General features: G+C 40.7%; 1 protein-coding gene across 1 annotated transcript in view; it reads right to left on the bottom strand.

Moving 5' to 3' along the window:
* The window catches only part of LOC101737056 (fatty acid 2-hydroxylase), a 40,983-nt gene extending 19,840 nt beyond the window's left edge, over nt 1–21,143 (bottom strand). The window contains exon 1 of the mRNA XM_038011669.2: nt 20,591–21,143. Within this exon, the coding sequence (XP_037867597.1) occupies nt 20,591–20,893 (303 nt within the window). The 5' untranslated portion in view covers nt 20,894–21,143. The remainder of the gene's footprint in view (nt 1–20,590) is intronic.
* Nucleotides 21,144–23,133: the final 1,990 nt, after the last annotated feature.

The raw sequence follows: 23,133 nt of genomic DNA, 5'->3' as shown, positions 1-23,133 counted from the left end.
TGATCAGTATGCTTAGTACGAGTTTTTTAACGTTCTCGATAGCGTAAAAGTTAACTCAATTTTTTTTTTATATTTCTTAGATGGGTGGACGAGCTCACAGCCCACTTGGTATTAAGTGGTTACTGGAGCCCATAGACATCTACGACGTAAATGCGCCACCCACCTTGAGATATAAGTTCTAAGATCTCAGTATAGTTACAACGGCTGCCCTACCCTTCAGACCGAAACGCATTACTGCTTCGCGGTAGAAATAGGCAGGGCGGTGGTACATACCCGCGCGGACTCACAAGAGGTCCTACAACCGGTAAAATTGCATGCATAATATTTATTGTCAAACTTTTGTTCTTGACGTCTGTTATTAAATTGAGAATAGATTAAATATTATTTGTATTTTATATACAATATTTTTATAATATGTTATATAGTGTAGCCTTGGCGCAATTTGTGATTTTAAAAGTATAAAATACAATCATAATAGTGTACAAACTTACAATTCCAATTAATTATAGTCGAATTTCGACTACTGCGGAACCTCTAGTAAATACAATTATGAACATACTTCGCCTTATCGAATCGTTTACAGACATTCTCGTGTTACATTAAATGTAGTTTCAGGAATGTTAATAGAAAAAATCCCTTAACTTTAACGACAACAGAACACATAAACGCTAGAAATTATTTCTGATAAAAGTTTAGTCATAAAAAAAAACGGGTCAAATAGTTTAATGTAAATAGTTTTACAAACACAAATCACAATAATGTTTTTAAATTGAATTGTTATTTTTATTTCGTTAATACTTCATTTTATTTTAAATACTGTTTTCAAGAGCCGTTTTTTATATGAAGTTATGGTCGTGGACAAGATTGAAATTCACAACAATCCTATGCTTAAAAAATATTTATATAAGACTAGCTGACCCGGCAGACTTCGTAGTGCCTCAATCGAGTCCGACAGAAGCACCCGCCGCCTGCGGACGTGCTCATCGACCACTCGATCGCCCGGCCATTGTTCGCCTGGTTTTATTGTTAGCCCGGCCTTTGTTCACCCGGCTTTTGTTCGTGGCACATCTGCCGACAAAGTGTGTTCCTGGAAGTGTTTGTTTTGTTTTGGTTTATTTTTGTTGTTTCCTTTTTTTGTTGTTCTTTCTTTTTCCTGCAGTAATTGTGCCGCATCGCCACCTGTGTTCAATCGAACCGCTAAGTACCGAGAAGTTGGGGCCTCGCCGCTAGGCGAGTGTGTTTAAGACCCGGGACAGCCCCACCTGGGTCAGACATCATGGAAGCTTTATTTACAGAATTCCTCCGACTTCGCCACCCAAAGCTCACTTCTGAGTTTCTGGCTTTCAAGGCCGATCACGCCGTGAGCCCTCTCGCGGATTCCGCCGTGCTCGTCGCTCCCGCGTCGTACACCGCAGCGTCCGCCATGCCTGCCGCTCCCGCGTCGCCTATACTAGTGGGTAAAACTGCTGCGTCGTCCGCCGTGGTCGCCGCTCCCCTGGCGCGATCATCCGCGGGTTCAGTAGGGTCCGACGGACATCCTGCATCTGCCCGTAGGTCGCCTGCTCCCGAGCCTGCTGCCTCCTCGTCCTCCGACTCTGACTCGGACATGGAGGTCGACCTCGCCGCCGCCTCATCGACGGATGGATTCACCCTGGTACAAAAGGGTAAGAAGCGCGCTGCGGAGTCCCGAGCTCCCGCGGCCGCTAAAATTAGTAAAGCCGCGAACGCGTCGCGCCCTCGCCCTCCGACTCCCGTCGCTCCCCCTGCCCGTGCCACACCGTCGCCGCGTCCAGTGGCACAAAATAAAACTCAGACCCCTCCCCCGGTAATCCTTCAAGAGAAGGCAGCTTGGGACCGAGTTTCCCTGGCCCTTCAGGCCAAAAAAATTAATTTTATCAGCGCCCGTAACCTCGCGAACGGGATTCAAATTAAGGTAACGACACCCGACGACCATAGGGCCCTCTCAAGCTACCTCCGAAAGGAGCGTATAAGTTTCCACACTTATACGCTTCAGGAGGAGCGTGAACTTCGCGCGGTCATACGCGGCATCCCAAAGGAATTAGATGCCGATCTCGTCAAGGCCGACCTTCTAGAACAAGGTCTGCCGGTCAATTCCGTGCACCGCATGCACACAGGACGCGGTAGGGAGCCATACAATATGGTTCTCGTCGCTCTCCAGCCTACCCCCGAGGGCAAGCAAATTTTCAACGTACGAACAGTCTGTAGGCTTTCCGGAATAACCGTCGAAACCCCCCATAAAAAAGGCACTCCGAGCCAGTGCCATAACTGTCAGTTGTACGGGCACTCTTCCCGTAATTGTCACGCGCGCTCCCGATGCGTCAAGTGTTTGGGCGATCACGCCACGAGCCTTTGCACTCGCGATCAAAAAACCGCTACGGAACCGCCTAGCTGCGTCCTGTGCCGAACACAGGGTCACCCCGCGAACTACCGTGGTTGCCCCCGAGCCCCTAAAATAAATCGCCGCGTCGCCCGCCAAAACCGCCTCCGAGCTTTCGGCCCAGACATCAAAGCCACGGCACCCTCTGTGCCGAAGGCTAAGCCTGCTTTTGTGCCGGCGTCGGTGCCCAGCGTCTCGGCCTGGGCTAAACCGTTGCCGTACACGAACACGGCTACAACTCTCTCCCCCGCGACGCGTCCCACCCCCGCGATACGTCCCTCCCCCGCGACTCGTCCCTCCCCCGCGACCTGCCCTCCGACCGCGTCCGACAATCTCGCTCTAGCGATCGACTTTTTTCAGTCGATCAACTTTGATCGCGTTAATGCTTTGGGCGACGCCATTCGCGCCGCCTCCACTGCACAACACTTTATCGCCGTTGTGCAAGAATACGCCGACGTATACGCGTCTTTAAATACGTACGTCCTCCCCTCACTCCGCCGGTAATCAATGGCGTACATAAGTAGAATCAAGCCCCTATCCGTAACGATAGGATTTTTTAACGCTTACGGTCTCGCAAATCAACGTGATCAGGTTTGTGATTTTTTGCGTGACCATCAAATTGACATCTTTTTGGTGCAGGAGACCCTGCTTAAGCCCGCGCGCCGCGACCCTAAAATCGCGAACTACAACATGGTTAGGAACGACAGGCTCACTGCTCGTGGTGGTGGTACCGTCATTTACTATAGAAGAGCCCTGCATTGCGTCCCACTCGACCCCCCCGCGCTTTCTAACATCGAAGCATCAGTATGCCGAATCTCACTGACTGGACACGCGCCGATCGTTATCGCGTCCGTTTATCTTCCACCGGATAAAATTGTTCTAAGTAGTGATATTGAGGCGCTGCTCGGCATGGGAAGCTCTGTCATTCTGGCGGGTGACCTAAATTGTAAACACGTCAGGTGGAACTCTCACACCTCAACCCCTAATGGCAGGCGCCTCGACGCGTTAGTCGATGATCTCGCCTTCGATATCGTCGCTCCGCTGACCCCGACTCACTACCCGCTAAATATCGCGCATCGCCCGGATATACTCGACATAGCGTTATTAAAAAACGTAACTCGGCGCTTACATTCGATTGAAGTAGTTTCAGAGTTAGATTCAGACCATCGTCCCGTCATTATGAAGCTCGGTCGCGCTCCCGATTCCGTTCCCATCACGAGGACTGTGGTGGATTGGCACACGCTGGGCATCAGCCTGGCTGAATCTGATCCACCATCGCTTCCGTTTAGTCTGGACTCTATCCCGTCTCCTCAGGATACCGCTGAAGCCATAGACATCGTAACGTCACACATCACCTCGACATTAGATAGGTCATCGAAGCAAGTTGTAGCGGAGGACTTCCTTCACCGCTTCAAATTGTCCGACGATATTAGGGAACTCCTTAGAGCTAAGAACGCCTCGATCCGTGCGTACGATAGGTATCCTACCGCGGAAAATCGTATTCGAATGCGTGCCCTACAACGCGACGTAAAGTCTCGCATCACCGAAGTCCGAGATGCCAGATGGTCTGATTTCTTAGAAGGACTCGCGCCCTCTCAAAGGTCTTACTACCGCTTAGCTCGTACTCTCAAATCGGATACGGTAGTAACTATGCCCCCCCTCGTAGGCCCCTCAGGCCGACTCGCGGCGTTCGATGATGACGAAAAAGCAGAGCTGCTGGCCGATACATTGCAAGCCCAGTGCATGCCCAGCATTCAATCCGCGGACCCTGTTCATGTAGAATTAGTAGACAGTGAGGTAGAACGCAGAGCCTCCTTGCCACCCTTGGACGCGTTACCGCCCGTCACCTCAATGGAAGTTAAAGACCTGATCAAAGACCTACGTCCTCGCAAGGCTCCCGGTTCCGACGGTATATCTAACCGCGTTATTAAACTTTTACCCGTCCAACTCATCGTGATGTTGGCATCTATTTTCAATGCCACTATGGCTAACTGTATCTTTCCCACGGTATGGAAAGAAGCGGACGTTATCGGCATACACAAACCCGATAAACCAAAAAACAATCCGACCAGTTACCGCCCGATTAGCCTCCTCATGTCTCTAGGCAAACTGTATGAGCGTCTGCTCTACAAACGCCTCAGAGACTTCGTCTCATCCAAGGGCATTCTCATCGATGAACAATTCGGATTCCGTGCAAATCACTCATGCGTACAACAGGTGCACCGCCTCACGGAGCACATTCTTGTGGGACTTAATCGACCAAAACCGTTATACACGGGAGCTCTCTTCTTCGACGTCGCAAAAGCGTTCGACAAAGTCTGGCAAAACGGTTTGATTTTCAAACTATTCAACATGGGCGTGCCGGATAGTCTCGTGCTCATCATACGGGACTTCTTGTCGAACCGCTCTTTTCGATATCGAGTAGAGGGAACCCGCTCCTCCCCGCGACCACTCACGGCTGGAGTGCCGCAAGGCTCCGTTCTCTCACCGCTCCTATTTAGTTTATTTATTAATGATATTCCCCGGTCGCCGCCGACCCAGCTAGCCTTATTCGCTGACGACACAACCGTTTACTACTCAAGTAGAAACAAGTCCCTAATCGCGAGTAAACTCCAGAGCGCAGCGTTAGCCCTCGGACAGTGGTTCCGAAAATGGCGCATAGACATCAACCCGGCGAAAAGCACAGCAGTGTTATTTCAAAGGGGAAACTCACCGCTTATTTCCTCCCGCATTAGGAGGAGAAATATCACTCCCCCGATCACCCTCTTCGGCCAACCTATACCCTGGGTCAGGAAGGTTAAGTACCTGGGAGTCACCCTGGATGCATCCATGACATTCCGCCCACACATAAAAACAGTCCGCGACCGTGCCGCATTCATTCTCGGCAGACTCTATCCCATGATCTGTAAGCGGAGTAAAATGTCCCTTCGGAACAAGGTGACACTTTACAAAACTTGCATAAGGCCCATCATGACTTATGCGAGTGTGGTGTTCGCTCACGCGGCCCGCACACACATAGACACCCTCCAATCCCTACAATCCCGCTTTTGCAGGTTAGCCGTCGGGGCTCCGTGGTTCGTGAGGAACGTTGACCTACACGACGACCTGGGCCTTGAATCAATCCAGAAATACATGAAGTCAGCGTCGGAACGGTACTTCGATAAGGCTATGCGTCATGATAATCGCCTTATCGTTGCCGCCGCTGACTACTCACCGAATCCTGATCATGCAGGAGCCAGTCACCGTCGACGCCCTAGACACGTCCTTACGGATCCATCAGATCCAATAACCTTTGCATTAGATGCCTTCAGCTCTAATACTAGGAGCAGGCTTAGGGACCCCAGTAACCGTACTCGTCGAACTCGACAAAGAGGTCGACGTGCAACCTAGCCCATGCATCAGCCCGCTGAGTTTCTCGCCGGATCTTCTCAGCGGGTCGCGATTCCGATCCGGTAGTAGATTCATTCGCGAAGCAATTGCTCTTGAGTTGTTAGGTCTCCTTCGGAGGCGCTCGGGCAGCTGTTAGCAAATCCCACCCCTCCTGGCTGAGCCTTTGCTCGCCCACCTGTCCTGGTGAAACTGGAAAGGCCTTCGGGCCACCAGTAATCTCTCAATCATAAAAAAAAAAAAAAAAAAAGTGCCTCAATCGATAAATGAAAGAAAACAAAAGAAATCCGTCCGACGGGGGACACATCAAAGGAAAAACAAAATTGTTCTTTTTATTTAATTCTGAGCATTTTCATATTTATCTACGTTTTAAACCTTCTCTGGACTTTCACAAATAATTCAAGACCAAAATTAGCCAAATCGGTCCAGCCGTTCTCGAGTTTTAGCGTGACTAACGAACAGCAATTCATTTTTATATACATATATAGATTTAGACTTTATAAAAAGACAGATTTTTTTCCAGTGACTATAAACAACAAATAATATTCTAAAAAATACCACCTTGTGTGCACCACCAGTATCGTCCCCTGAGTTCAACCGAAATATGAAGATTTTAATTAATAAATAAAAAATGAGAAAAATACTAACAAACTTGCATTCTTACACAATGACGTCTCAAATTAAAAAACGAATTTACAAGGTCAATTAATAAAGACTAGAGATCTTATTATGATTCATTACATAACGAATATTATACCTGAGAGACTTTGCTGACACTAGCCCTAGCAAGAGCAGTGCTTCGCAGAATCTACCACCGGATCCGAACCGCGATCCACTGAGAAGATCCCGCAAGAAACTCAGTGGACTGTGTCTATGAGTGAATTAATATAAGCACAACACGCACTTATATACAAAACTAAGCGACAATAATACTGGCTAGTAATAAAATTAATTGACAATAATACTGGCTGTTAATAGAACTTCAGGTGAGATGACGTAGGCGTCATACGATGTGGAGCTGCGTTTAGTCTAACAAGTACAATTACGCTACCAACACCTTAAAATTAGTTTTAATTACGTCTGCGAATCGTAAGAATCGAAGAAAATACTATACAGATACATTTGTGAGTTTGGATCGCAGACTCCCATAGCACAGAAAATTCGTAGTTACAGGAGTCACGGTTGCAGTTCGTCTTCGAATTATTATTTTTAGGGGAAATGAACATCGCATTCAGATCCATGTACAGTAGTAATATATTTTAGAAGATGACTTCAAAATTTTTAACTTATAGAATATGTGCATTTACCCAATAATTTTAAAATGAATAGAAAATTGAAAAAGGTCGCATTATGCAAAACGCAACAATCACAAATAATTTAAAATAGTACTGACGTTTTTTTTTTTCCGATTGGGCCACATTTTAATAGACAAAATGACTGAGTTTATGCTCAAAGAACTACAGAAGTTTCTCAATTACTTAATAGGGTATAAAAGTTGCAATTACCCGTCCTAGTGACAGAGTTAGCCCAATAACGATTTACTGAGCTATATCTCTGTGGTCTGTGAAAAAGGTATTCATAATATCGGCTCATAATTATTGCATAAATTAACCTTTGATACTGTTGCCAGTTTAGCCGTCGGTGACATTGCAAAAACTTCATTCTTCATTGGAAATGCAAACCCGACACTTGAAGGAATTTATTTTCTTGGCAATTTTGCAATTTGTTACTTGCGAAATGTCCTGCCTCTGTATTGAAAATGACTGTTTTATATTATATAATTTGATTTGTGATATTTTGTTCCAGTTAATTTCCGTTGATGTTTGTTCGATTGTTGAATTTTTGCAATGAGAGTTCCGGTCATCTACGCGGTGTCTCCATAGTCTTAAATTTGCCCTCCAAGGAAATCTAGGAGTTCTTGTAATTTGGTTAGTTCTTTCGGATTTTTAACGAATAAAATATGTTCCCTACAGGGTAGACGTACACGTCTACTTTTTTTTTGCTAAAAGTTAAGGAATCAACGGGTGCCAAGTTTCTTCGCTTACAACCAATTTTTTATAGCGTTGAGGATTTCTAATGTTATATCATGTATGCGTTTCATATGGGTAATTGATGGTTGTTGCCCTGTGGATATGGTCATTGGAATGTCGATGTGCGCGCTGAATATCATCATCATCATCAGCCTTTATCTGCCCACTGCTGGACATAGGCCTTCCCCAATGCCTTCGACATAATGCGGTCCTCCGTCTTCCGCATCCAACGACTTCCAGCCGTGCGCACTAAGTCGTCGGTCCACCTGGTTAGATGACGCCCCACGCTCCTGGTGCCCATCCGTGGCTTCCATTCGAGGACTTTCCTCCCCCACCTGGCGGCGCTGGCTCAACAGATGTGACCGGCCCATTGCCACTTTAGCCTGCTAACTTTGAGAGCTATGTCGTCGACTTTGGTTATCAGTCGAATTTCTTCGTTCCGGATTTTGTCCCTTAGAGAAATACCGAATATCAGTCTTTCATTATTAAATATGTGGTTTAATATACCTCAACATATTAAATGATAAATGTTGGATCAGTTTTTCTGCTTCACTTTTAACCTTTGTTTTAAGCAACTGCATTTTCTGAGCATTCGAAAGAGACGGTTTACTATGTATAGTTTCCGTAAAAATATCTTTAAACGATGTCCAGTTATGGTAAAATTCCGCTATAAATTGGTATCTCTACTTGAGGAGTAGACTTCTCTCTGTGGGCGGCCGATCACATATTTTTGTTGACTGCCTTAATGATATCGTTAAAGGTTTTTTCATACTGCATGTTCAACGGATTCTCTTCTTTTTAGTTCGCACCGAGCTCACTATCCAACTCCTAGTGCGAAGCATTGATCAATGCCCACCGAGACTGAATGCTACGTAGGAGATTGACAAATCCCCACTTTTCGGTAATAAGGTCCAAGTTGATGTTAGCAACGGTATGTTCGAATGCCTTGTAGTTGCTACGTTCCACTTTGAGAAGGCGACACGATATGAGAACTCTCTTGTCGTGGCCGCTGGAAACTACATACCCGATCCTGTAGACCGAATGGTCGACGTCGCCCAAAACACGTCATTACGGATCCTCCCGATCAAATAACGGTGCTTTTAGGTACCACAAGCACCGGCACCGTCCTCGTCGAACCCGTCGCTTGCGACGAAGAGCTCGACGAGCGAATTAACCCACAGACACAGCCCACTGAGTTTCTCGCCGGATCTTCTCAGTGGGTCGCGTTTCCGATCCGGTGGTAGATTCTGCGAAGCACCGCTCTTGCCAGGGCCAGTGCTAGCACCACTCCGGTTTGAGCCCCGTGAGCTCACCTACACGTTAGGGTAAAGCTGAAATAGCTTCTCAAGGCTATCAACATAGGTAAACTCGCAACTGTTGAGATGTTCCAGAAACTGATAGTGGCGTTGCTGGTTTTAAAACCGGTGTTGACGGCTAACCATCTTTTGGCTGATAATTAGTTATTACAGCACAGATATTTTCGTATCTGTCTATAAAAATGCCGTGGGTACTGTTTGCTAATATGGTTCGAATGAGACTCGATGTATTCTATGTTTAATAACTTTTTATGATTTATCTGAAATTCTTGCCAGTATTGGTTAAGTGTATCCAACCTTCGCCTGAATTGAATTTTTGAAATATGTATAAAGCTACTCTATTGTCACGAGCAGTTGTTGCTGGCTGTGTAAGATATCTTCCGTGTTTGTATTTGAATTCCAGATGAAACGATCTTACTTGAACAGGAGCGCTGGCTGGGGCAGAATAATGCTGCAACTCACACTCATAGAAGCCGGGAACGAAGGGCTTAATTAATGCTGCTGTTAATTTGCACTAGTTTTACTAGTCTAGTTCACCTCATTTATAAAACACAATCACAAAATGTTGCACAACTGTTCCACTCGCGAGGTCCTTAGTTGTTGAGACAAAAGTTGCTCGAAGGACCAAAAAAGCGATGTATGGTTTGTCGAAACAACCCTCTGATGGGATTAGTGATGATAACAACACTAATGTTTTGATTAATTGCTTATTGATAAGCTTATATGTAGTAGCTGATCTGTGTTTAAATGATACAATGCGAGTACGCCATGCCTTGCTGATGACGGCACACGGACTGACTCAAAAATGAATGATTTCGATGTAAAATGCATCCGTATGCAATATAATGTCCGCGCTTTCCCATACAAGATCAATCAACGATTATCATGTAAATTGATTTGGTGTCTCCACGACATTATTTAGATATCCGCGAACATATTCTAGTGCAGGAGAAAGTTATTAAAGGAGGCTACGACCCTCAGATTTGAGGATTATAGACGCAAGGATGAGAAACATTTTCTATATGGAGTCTTGCTAGTTATGTATGCAATGTAATTTTAAACACAATCTACCTTCTTTTATCGTAGGTACCCCTGATTTTGGCTTAATTTTTTATTTTAAATAACGAAATTATCTTCTGTAAAATAAAACATGTATAAGATACAAGTGTGAATTCAGTTTTTAATAATCTAAACTTCAACCTCTGGATTTCGAATGATAAATATCTTTATATATCCTAGATTAATGATATTGTTAAAATAATGACTAGGATCGAATCTTGAGAGAATAGCAGCGATAAATGTGCTATTGTCCCATTGGTATTGAACCACGACTCTGGGTCTGGATGGTAATACGGTGGATTACCATCTAAGATCTTCTAACCTCTAACGTCTCACATTTAAATTTATAACAAGTAAGCCGCCAATCATAACATTGACTATAGAAAAGTTTTTAACCAAGACAAAGCTTCTTCCGAGTTCGTCGAAGCTATAAATAATGTACCAAAAATAAACAGCTGCGCATATATTAAAACTTTATTAATAGGTTTGGCCGTTCGATTTGTACCTGTTGCCTAGATCGGCTCCTTGCGGCGTTAGGCCAAAATTATTAATTCTATCACATTTACTACCGTCTTGGAACGAACTGGACGTTTGCCTTTTGTAACTACATACTTCAATAATGCATCGGAATTATATATAGAAACTAGCTCTTGCCCGTGACTTTGTCCTCGTGGAATAGTTACTTTGGCATAACGCTAAATTTTACCCATCTCTTCATTTACGTAGAAAGTGAAAATATATTTTTGAATAATAGAATGTTAAAGAGTTATTTAAGGTACTAAAATCACGCTTTTTAATCAACTTGCATTGGTCTTAGCGTGATGTTAAATAACTTATAGCCTTACTCGATAAATGGGCTATCTAACACTGAAAGAATTTTTCAAATCTTACCAGTAGTTCCTGAGATTAGCGCGTTCAAACAAACAAACTCTTCAGCCTTATAATATTAATAATGTTCTATGTTTCACCCAATATTTCAATCGGCGTAAGAGATAAAATTACAAAGAACGTTCTAGTCAAAAACAGATTCGAAATTAGGTCAGCTTAATGCGAAAAGGGTGAAATAAGTCGGTATCCCGCTCGCGTGTCTACATTTTAGAGAGAGAGAGAGAGTATTCTTTATTGTACACCAAAAAACAAATAAACAGTGCGATACATTAAAAACAAAAAAGTACAATTGGCGGTCTTATCGCTAAGAGCGATCTCTTCCAGACAACCATCTTAATGTATTACTTTTCCTTATGAACTTCATGGTAGGACGTCTTGTGAATTCGCACAGGTAGGGACCACCACCCTGCCTATTTCAGCCGTGAAACAGTAATGCGTTTCGATTTGAAGGACGCTGCCCCGTCCTAGACATGTCTCAAGGTGGGTGACGAAATTTACGTTGTACATGTCTATGCGCTTCAGGAACCACTTAACATCAGGTGGGCCGTGCGCTCGTCCACTCACCTGAGCAATAAAAAAAATTAAAATCATGACAACTACCCACTGCTAAATACTACGATATCCTACGATTATAATTTTTTTTCTATTTTAGATAATATACATAGTTAGATAATAAATAATCCGTTTGATTTGTATACGTTTAAAATCTAAAATATATCAATCATGCTTTATTAACATTATTAATATCGACTAGTGAAAACAGTCTACGTTTTGGTGTTTCGTATTAAAAAAATGAAACCTATGCGCATCCGAGTATTCCGATCGAAACAATGGATCCGACGTCTCATCTTAAAGCTTTTAGCCTTCGATCTACTATTATTGATCGAAGCTTTTAGCCCACTGAGTTTCTCGCCGGATCTTCTCAGTGGGTCGCGTTTCCGATCCAGTGGTAGATTTTGCGAAGCACTGCTCTTGCTAGGGCCAATGGTAGCAACACTCCGGTTTGGGCCCCGTGAGCTCACCTACATGTTAGGGCGAAGCTGAAATAGCCTCTAAGGCTATCAGCATAGGTAGGAAAAAAAAACGCTTTTCCCCATACCTATTCGCTGGTAGCTTAAAGGGCTATTCCAACTTCGCACGGACGGGTAGGTGAGCACACGGGCTCAACCTGAGAGAACTTGCTAACACTAGACCAGCAAGCGCAGCTGAGAAGATGCGGCGAGAAACTTAGTAGTTACTTACTTACCTTAAATTTAATCGTTAATCATTTGGTGTTTTATAACTGACTTGTTTCATTATTCATCATTCATTAGGTATTCTCTTTTTTTTTATTATTATTGTATTCCATCTTCGAGGCGATGAATTGCCAATGTTATGTACGCCATTATTGTCACATGCATCAGGCCATAAATAAAATAGTTTAAGTTATTTTCAATGTTAAATGTTTGTGATGTGGCCAGTACTTTTTTAAATAAATAAATAGGCTCTGTCTGTGGGTTACAGCCTTTTAAACATGCGTCGCGTATAGATCAGTCGCCTGGGGGAAAAACAACCGAGGTGGGTTCAACTCTTGTACATCAATAACGATCTTCAACATTCCAGTCCGGAAAAGCATCAGTCGTGGACCGCTTCTCTCATTGGAAGGCAACTGTTTCGGAACCGTACCCATGTCAATACTTATTCAGTTTTCGTGACAACCAATATTAACAATTGAAAACCTGATATTCATTAAAATATACATTGTTGTAATCAGCGTTTAATTGGCATGCTTATCTGCCAAAGTAAAATAGGTAAAAAAATAAGAAAATAAAATAAACAATTATCTTGTGTGAAAACAAACATAAAACCATCAGAATGAGCATGTCCGAAGTTGTTTGGAACAAATCCAATGTGACAAAACAAAAAAAAACAATTGCAAAACTCTTATGAAATATCGCCGAGATTTAGCGGCTTATAAATTTAATTTAGAAAAGAATAACGATTCCGAGGGAAATGGGTCACCCATTTTTAAATCTGAGCGCGTAAATTCACTAACGACAATAGTTTATTTTTAATCTTTTATCTTTTTTGAAGTCGACATGGCCTAAAGGATAGGACGTCCGGTGCATTCGTATCTAGCGATGCAACGGTGTTTGAATCCCGCAGGCGGTACCAATTTTTCTAATGAAATACGTAGGTACTTGGCAAATGCTCACGATTGACTTCCACGGTGAAGGAATAACATCGTGTAATAAAAATCAAACCCGCAAAATTATAATTTGCGTAATTACTGGTGGTAGGACCTCTTGTGAGTCCGCACGGGTAGGTACCACCACCCTGCCTGCTTCTGCCGTGAAGCAGTAATGCGTTTCGGTTCGAACGGCAAAGCAGCCGTTGTACTGTTAAAACTGAGACTTTACAACTCATGTCTCAAGGTGGTTGGCGGAATTCACGTTGTAGATGTCTATGGGCTCCGGTGACTATCTAACACCAGGTGAGCCGTAAGCTCGTCCACCTATCTAAACAATAAAAAATAATTCTCTCATTTATTACGAATCTTCATCAATTTATATTATTTCAAATGTTTCGAATGTGGTTAAATACTTTAACTGTGTACTTATTACTCCATTATTCAGGAAAGTGTATTTAAACTAGCGTGTTAAAACGTAAAAACAGATCTAATTAAGCACACGATAAGCAAAAACTACAGAGGATAAATATAGAATTAAAAAATATTCAACTAATATTATTTTGGACAAAATAGTCCAGTTAGTGGATTTATAGATAAGTGATGTTTTTCATTAAACGCTGCCTGTTTGTTAACCGAAAGTAAATTAGCGTAGTTTCAAAAAAATGCTTTAGGTAATAGGAAACACATAATATTACCCTGAGAATTTTCGTTACAAAGGATAAGTCAATCTAACAAAAGCATGATCAAGTAATATCTAAAATTAGTTCCGAACTAATTGACCGTTCCCTCAATTGTGAAGATCGTGATTACCTACAAGTGGGAAGGCACTATTCTATTTGCGGCAACTCCTAACGCCTCGTGTAGTGACAGATGTGTATACGTAGTCTTACCATAAATATTGTTGCCAGGAAAACGTCGCATTTTTCTTCCCCACGAAACATTTCCCATTACAACGTGCACTAGGTTATTCGTTAATTTAATTAATAGCGCTTTAAAATAATAAAGCTCTTTCAATTATTCATTGGACTTAATAATACCTTAAACGTGGGCCAAAGTATCGATTGAAATATGCACTTTCAATAGGAACAGTGGCCACTGCCAATATTATTGAATGTTGTGGGTACTTCAAACTATTGTTGGCCCATATCATGCTAAACTCTCAAGAGAGAACATAAAGCGTGTTTAGGTCGGAACTAGTCGATCACTGTACTTCGATGAAATCATTTCTGATTATAACCCGTTGCTGAATCTCAAGGATAATACTGATTTTGGAACACGGTTCTGTTTAGGGCAGGGGTGGCCAACCGGTAGATCGCGATCGACCGGTAGATCGCGATCGACCGGTCGATCGTGCCTATTTGTTCAGTCGATCGTGGCAAGACAAAAAATATAAATACATAGAAAATACTGCGCAACGTATTCATTCATTGCTGCACGCATCATCTTCATCTTGTATCATTTGTTAATGACCATTACGCTACATTATTTATCCTCTCTTCTACACAATAGTTATTTTATTATATAACTAGCTGAACCGGCAGACTTCGTAGTGGCTCAACCGATAAATAAAAGATCTAAACTTTTTGTATAAAATAAACTTAAAACAAACAAAAGGAATTCGTCCGACACATCAAAGGAAAAACAAAAAAATTATTATTATTTAATTCCGAGCATTTTTATATTTATCTACCTTTTAAGCCTTCTCTGGACTAACACAAATAATTCAAGACCAAAATTAGCCAAATAGGTCCAGCCGTTCTCGAGTTTTAACGAGACTAACGAACAGCAATTCATTTTTATGCATATAGATTTCTGATTTATTTTAACATTTTTAATAAAAGAAAATATGTTACTTATTTGTATACTGAACTACATTGTTTCATAAAATTTCAAGAAAGGTCATTGGTAGATCGCAGAGTGCTTCGTCAGTAGACTGTAGGCCATGGTTCTAATCAAGTTGGCCACTCCTGGTCTAGGAGTTTAACCAAGGTCTTAACAATCCTCATACACGGCCGATGAAGATCAGTCTGTTCGGGATGTCACACTGCAGGCATCGCAACATTCTAACGTTTTAGCGGGTATGCTCTTTGGATTGAAAGCTTTAACAATCAGTATCCAACGAATGGTAAACCGTCGACGTCGCCCAAAGCACGTCATTACGGATCCTCCTGATCCATTAACGGTGCTTTTAGGCACCACAAGCACCGGTCACCGTCCTCGTCGAACCCGTCGCTTGCGACGAAGGGCTCGACGAGCGAACTAACCCATAGACACAGCCCACTGAGTTTCTCGCCGGATCTTCTCAGTGGGTCGCGTTTCCGATCCGGTGGTAGATTCTGCGAAGCACTGCTCTTGCTAGGGTCAGTGTTAGCAGCTCTCCGGTTGAGCCCCGCGAGCTCACCTACAAACGTTAGGGCGAAGCTGAAATAGCCTCTCAAGGCTATCAGCATAGGTAGGAAAAAAAAAAAATCAGTATCCAAACATGCGAATCGTATGACCAGCGTGGATATATCATACATAGCTGTCCATTCTTGGACCGGCAGCGATGACCAAGATGCATTAAATATAAATCGACATTTGGATAATTGTGGCTATTAAAAACTATAAATAACCGACAAGTCAAACAAACAAGATTATAAAACGAACGATGTAATACGTAATCCAGGAAAAAAAGCTACACATTATCCTTAATTTATATTAAAACTATTTTGTATTCGTGAACATTTATTTTATAAATTCCATGATTTGTCATGTTTTATTGGTTCGTCGTAAACGGCCGATATCTGCTTTATCTATCGCAATCCCGATAAGTTCTGTCTACAGGTGTGAACGCTGATAAAAAAACGACGAAATATGAGTAATGTGGCCTTTTAAAATTATAGTCGTCAACCGTAAATAGAAATTAATGTTTCTGCTTAAAACTCGAATTTCAAGAGTGTTATATTATTATACTAGCGACCCGCCCTCGCTTCGCTTCGGAAACATTAAAACACACATGAAACCAAAAAAATAAAATAAAAAAAAATAAAAAAAAAGTAGCCTATGTTCATCAGGGACAATGTCGGCTTCTAATGGAAAAAGAATTTTTCAAATCGGTCCAGTAGTTTCGGAGCCTATTCGAAACAAACAAACAAACAAATCTTTCCTCTTTATAATATTAGTATAGATGTCGTATCCAGAATAACACTTCACCTTAACTTCATATAAAGTTATCTAAGCAAAGGTAAGGAATCAACATCAGAATCAGTGGCTTAGCGTAGGTGTCAGCCGCCCGGGGCGGAAGACAATTTTGCCGCCCTTTTATTCAGGTACATATTTCACTTTGATGCATACTATACATTAATTCTAGATTTTTTTTGGCAAAAGCAGTCTTAAATAAAAAAGTTTATCTAAGTGTTACAATCGCGTTTATTAATACAAAAAATATTCTATTCCGTTGACCCATAAACATAAAATTTGACAGAAATCTCGGTAGGTATATCTTACAACACATCTATCTATAGGGAAAAATCTGAAAACCGTAAACATTTGTACAGAACCGTGAGTAAGAGAGTGTAAAACTCGCACTTGGCCGTTTTATTTTTATTTTAATAATAATTTATTGCTTATATAAGCTTGAACAACATTTCAGATAGTCCAACATACAATTACATAAATAAAATACATATTTAATACTTACACAGTGTAATTCGGGTACACGGAGCGGAAAAATTCAATTTTTCACAATTTTGAATCACAACTACTACACGTAGGTACTTATTTGCACAAAAATCACAGTTTTAAAGCGTAAAATAAATTACGATACGTCAATGTGAAATGGACAACTGACAATCCACCAATAAAACTTTCTTTGAATGGTTAAAGCATCACGTACTTCCCACTGTACATTCTTTACTATTATAAAAACGGGGAATCCCCGCGAGTCAGTATAGACGGTGCCGCCCCAGTTCAATTGGTCCAAATAATTTGTATTTTTTTTATTTTATTTTTATTGCTTAAATGTTTGGACGAGCTCACAGCCTACCTGGTGTTAAGTGGTTACTGGAGCTCATAGATATCTACAACGTAAATGCGCCACACACCTTGAAATATCGTAGTTACGATAAAAATATGAAATGGTTCAAATATTTTATTATTTATTGTGAAATTTTGCCAACCCCTAGAAAGTGCCGAGCAGGGCGGGCCAAACCTACAATAGACTGGCATACCATAATCATATTCTATTAACAGGGCGTGTTTAGTGCTCACACGGATAGGTACCACAATTTTGACTATTTCTACCGCAAACCAATGTGATACGTTTGTTTAAAGAGTCGAAAAACGGATATAGAACACGAAATTGAGGTTTTAGCTTAGGATTTCAAAGAGGGGACGCCAATTTGACCCGGCCATTTCACATAACTAGAAGTAGGCATACCGGACATCTAATATAACCCTGTAGGCCACAGGCGGCTCAATTGTTATTTAATTATTTTTTAATTAAATTCAATAATTACTATTCTATTTATACTTAACTTTGTCTTAAGTTAAAAAAATACCTTTGTATAGATATAAAATGATACTTAAGCATAGTAAAGTATCAAAGCTTATGACAACATTTCTCTTTGCATATGACAGTGCCTATCCATGGTGTTGTCGGGAAGAGGGGGCTAATAAAATAATAGTTCTAAAAACTAAAAACCACGTTTTTATAGAAAATCCAATAAAAAAATGGAAAATAAATTTATCTATACTAATATTATATTATTATTATTATATAATTATAATAAAGAGGAAAGATTTGTTTGTTTGTTTGTACTGAATAGGCTCCGAAACTACTGAACCGATTTAAAAAATTATTTCACTGTTGTAAAGCTACGGTATCCCCGGGTGACATAGGCTATATTTATTATATTTTCAAAAAAACTAGGGATCCTTACTGAAACTCTAATAATGTAACCGAATGTGTAAAAAAAATACCTAAAATTCGTTACATCGCCTGCGCTACTTCCCAAGCGAAGCCGGGGCGGGCCACTAGTTGTATTATAAAAGCCTGGGGTGCATGATATCAATAGTCATAAATATTTTATTGACAGATATGAGTAGAAGGATTATCATTTTGATAATATCTTAAAAAGCACCCCACGAAATATTGTAATAACATCGGTCCTTGATAAGTATGTCAAATTTCGAGTTAATCCGACATTTTGAAGGGGCACATGTCAAAAGTTTCCGTTACATGCATAAATTCATTGCACTTACCACTATTTTCTCTGCACTACATTTTGTTGACTGGTAGATAATGCCTTAGGCATGAAGTCCGCCAATGTAAATTTTATATGAAGTGTAAATTACACTTACATATTTATTTATATATTACACTGTGTAATACATACTAACATAAGTATGTAGCTAATAAGACCGTGTTAAAAACAACATCACATGCCATATGTAGCAACTTACTATTACTGGTGGCAGGACGTCTTGTGAGTCCGCGCGGGTAGGTACCACCACCCTGTCTATTTCTGCCGTGAAGCAGTAATGCGTTTCGGTTTGAAGGGTGGGGCAGCCGTTGTAACTATACTGAGACCTTAGAACTTATATCTCAAGGTGGGTGGCGCATTTACGTTGTAGATGTCTGTGGGCTCCAGTAACCACTTAACACCAGGTGGGCTGTGAGCTCGTCCGCCCATCTTAAATCCATAATATCTTATATCCATCATAAATAAAAATAAAATAAAATAAAATTCACCGGACGTCTTATCTTTTTAGGCCACGACGACTTAATTGAATCTATTTTGAAGTTTAATCATAAATATTTGTAATGAAAACTTCATTTGCGCCATAACTGGCAGCCAAATTTCGTTAATTTTGGCTAAGGTCATTAATATCGACGTTCTCTAAGTTTCAACTGATCAACGCGCTTGATGTCTTTAGGTATTATTAAATGATAATACGTTTTGCCAATTTCACTGTATTGTTTTTATAATATGAGTTTAAATGGCTTCATAAATAGCATTGATAATACCTATATAATCATAAAGGTTGTGAGTTTGGTTTAAAATTATACTTTGGGAAACCAAGTCAATTCACGGTCGAATTTATAATTCGACAATTCAGACAAATCTTTAAAAAAGTACTGCAGTATCGTGCGCTAGTAATTTCAAAATGTGGGCAGGTTTTTAATCAAGATCTTGTAATTACAGCGCATGGGTAAAACCAAAAAAAAGCCCTAAAAGAGTTCATTTTATTCAAAAATATGTAATCTGTTGGAAAAGGAGAATGTACTTCGATTCTTTTTAAATTACGAACGTACTTTCAGCATGCAGGTTGCAACTATGTATAATAAAAATAACAAAATAGTTTTTTCAATGTATATAATTTATATAGGTAGTCACGTTTATACTCTTAAGTCTGCACCATTTAATAAAACGTTACATGTCTTTGATATATTAATAATCATGTAAGTATATTACTAATATATCACCTATTTGAGAATAAGGTGTGCTTCACCTAAATTAAGTTTAAGTAATTAATATAGTGATAATAAATGAGTTAATGATAAACCAAAAAAAAAACACGAAAATATTCAAGGTGTAGAGAGAACACGCTCTAAAATCTTCTGTCTTGCAAACACAATTGTTTACGCTTTCTGTATAGGTGAGCTTTTTATAGACAATTATGCTTACGTAAGCCTTAATAGTAACTAGCGTAAACATGAGACCACATAACATACCATTACTCTTTTATGTGAATGTTAATGCAAACTTGTAATTAAAATATTTTATGTTTATACACTTGTATACACGTATACAGTCGATCACACTTAAATTCTTGTAATCATTTTTTAAATATTTTGACAGTGGTATCCTTAGGTTTCGTCATATTCGTACATTTTAGTTACTACCCGAAGAACGAAGACTTGGTTCTAAAAAAAAGACTATTTCCGGAACCATCGATATAAAATCAAGTAAGGATAGACGAAACCATATTCTAGACTATATATTGCATTTCGGCTTAAATATTCGGATAAACGTTAAACATGTAACCAATACCTGGCGAATAGTAGATATATCTCTAAAGATTCAACTCTTTAAGAGGCTATAAAATGTTATCATATTTTAGCGGGCTCAACAGAATGCTCGCAAGCGAACCGAAAATTAAATCGTTATTAGTTTTATCGTCATGTCAAAAAGTAAGCAACGAGAATGCTTAAAAGTTTTATTATTTTTAAGCAAACACACTAAGAGCTTTCATTGATTAGTCTGATGCATAGTTTAAAGATTTACAAGTACCTACGTTTGTAATATTTTCAAGTATGTACTTTTAATTTTGCACTTGAATAAAAAATGTTTCACCATACCTCTAGTTGTTCCAAAAACTCAATCTCTTCTGGATCCCTCATGGAGTCCTCGTTTGTTAGTATCCTACCATTTTCACTGACACCCCCTGTTAAATTCACGTCTTTCAACACATCACCGTCCACTTTTAAATCCTTCATTAAGTGATATGCACTGGTGCTGTGCCCGAATTTTTGCATCGCTTGCAAAATAGACTTCCCTTTGTACATTTGAAGGGTGTTCACCCCGCCCGGGTGGTCGCGCAAGAACTTTTGCAAGTCGTAACATTCCTCCTTGAATTTTACCGGGAAAATTTCGCGGGCCATGATGCGGGCAGGAGCGACGACCAACTCCGCATCGACATGCGGTATGACTGAAAGAAAACGTTATCAGCAAACGTCTGTGTCATACCACAGATGTTTCGTTTACTATTGGCTTGTACGCTACGTTTCACGGACGCAGCCCGCTACCTTGACAATTAGTTTAGCACTCTTAATGTGAAAGAAATTAGAACGCCTAATTGATAGAAGTGAGTAGGCACAGCGACGAGAATGCTGCTCAGCTGATACCTACCACATCACAAATTGAAAGCGTTCGCACTAATGACACCAGCACCAGACTGGCATTTACGCACTGATACGTTTTGGCACTCATTCAAGTTCACGTTCAATGAAACAAAATGGGTAATGAATGATTTAATATAATAATCCTGCAGCTTTCGTTGATTATATGCTTCCGTCTTAATCAAAATATATAAGGATCATTTATTAACATTACGCATTTATGGATAAATAATTAAAACGATTTCCATGCACGCGATTTCTGTCAATTCTTTTTTATGATTTCAATTCTTCTTTATATTCGTTTTAGGGTGAATATAAAAATGATAATATAAATTTGGCTATGTGGTGTCAATATACGAATAGAACAGCACACTTACCTTACAGCACAATAGCCTTTGCATTAGATGTCTTCAGCTCTAACACTAGGAGCAGGTTTAGGGACCCCAAGCACCGGTCACCGTCCTTGCCGATTCCGTCGCTTGCGACGAAGGGCTCAACGAGTAATTTAACCCAAAGACACAACGCACTAAGTTTCTCGCCAGATCTTCTCAGTGGCTCGCGTTTCCGATCCGGTGGTAGATTCTGCGAAGCACCGCTCTTGCTAGGATCAGTGTTAGCAACACTTCCGGTTTGAGCCCCGAGAACTCACCTATACGCTAGGGTAAAGCTGAAATAGCCTCTCAAAGCTATCAACATAAGTAGGAAAAAAAAGTAATAAAAAACCACGTGTGAACGGCGCAGTGCACATTAGCGTCCTTGGCCTTTGCAGTAAGTACACCGTACCTAGTAATAAAAAAACCATGTGTGATCGATGCACTGCACATTAGCATCCTTGTCCTTCTGTGTATATTTAATAAGCACACAATTTATTTGAGATCGATACGAGTCCAACAGCCTTGAACGGATCGAAATAATTAGCAGCTTAGCGACCGCAAAGCTTCATTTGTTGTATGCTGGTGAATAGCAGGCTTTGCGATGTATTTGCAGTACTGCAACTTTATGTACGCATCACCGAAAAGAATAACTCCTCGAATTTCATGTCATGAAAATCGTTTCATTAATACGCTTTTATTAGCTTCAGACGTATGTATGTTTGTAACGGAATCTTGAACATGATTTTGACCCCCTGCAAAACGTCAGATTAACTCGAAATTTGGTAGGTATACTTATTAAGAACCGATAACAATTCAATATAAAAAAATATTGAAATAATTGAAATTCAACTAAAAAATGAAAAATAAATAATAGTTTAAAAAAACTAACAAATTACGCTTTTATAGAAAATCCAACTAAAAAATAGAAAATAAAATTAAATAAATTTGAATTAAAAATAGTGTAAGAAAAAATGGTTTTATTGTAAAAAAAGCGTGGGGTGCTTTTCAGGATATTATCAAAATAACCCTTCTACTCATATCAATCTGTTCATAAAATTTTTTTTTTTCCTACCTATGCTGATAGCCTTGAGAGGCTATTTCAGCTTCACCCTAATGTGTGTAGGTGAGCTCACGGGGCTGGAACCGGAGTGTTGCTAACACTGACCCTAGCAAGAGTAGTGCTTCGCAGAATCTACCAACGGATCGGAAACGCGACCCACTGAGAAGATCCGGCGAGAAACTCAGTGGGCTGTGTCTATGGGTTAATTCGCTGGTCGAGACCTTCGTCGCAAGCGACGGGTTCGACGAGGACGGTGACCGGTGCTTGTGGTGCCCAAAAGCACCGTTAATGGATCGGGAGGATCCGTAATGACGTGCTCGCGTCGACTGTTTACCATTCGGTCTACAGCAGTCTTTCTCAAAGTGGGCGATAACGCCCCCTGGGGGGCGTTTGAAACCTAGAGGGGGGCGTTAAGGGGTCCAGGAAAAAATGGGGGGCGTTGATGTGGGTTAGGGGGGCGCTGTAAAATTTGTAATTTCATTTACTTTATAGTATTTTAAATTTTACTAAATCTAAAACTCACTTACTACACAATAACGAATAATTAGTTTATATTTCTACCCTGTATG

The sequence above is a fragment of the Bombyx mori genome, chromosome 6, assembly GCF_030269925.1.
Source record: "Bombyx mori chromosome 6, ASM3026992v2".
Lineage (NCBI taxonomy): Eukaryota > Metazoa > Arthropoda > Insecta > Lepidoptera > Bombycidae > Bombyx > Bombyx mori.
Note: the sequence above shows the minus strand (reverse complement) of the source record. Positions and strands in the feature narration are given on the sequence as shown.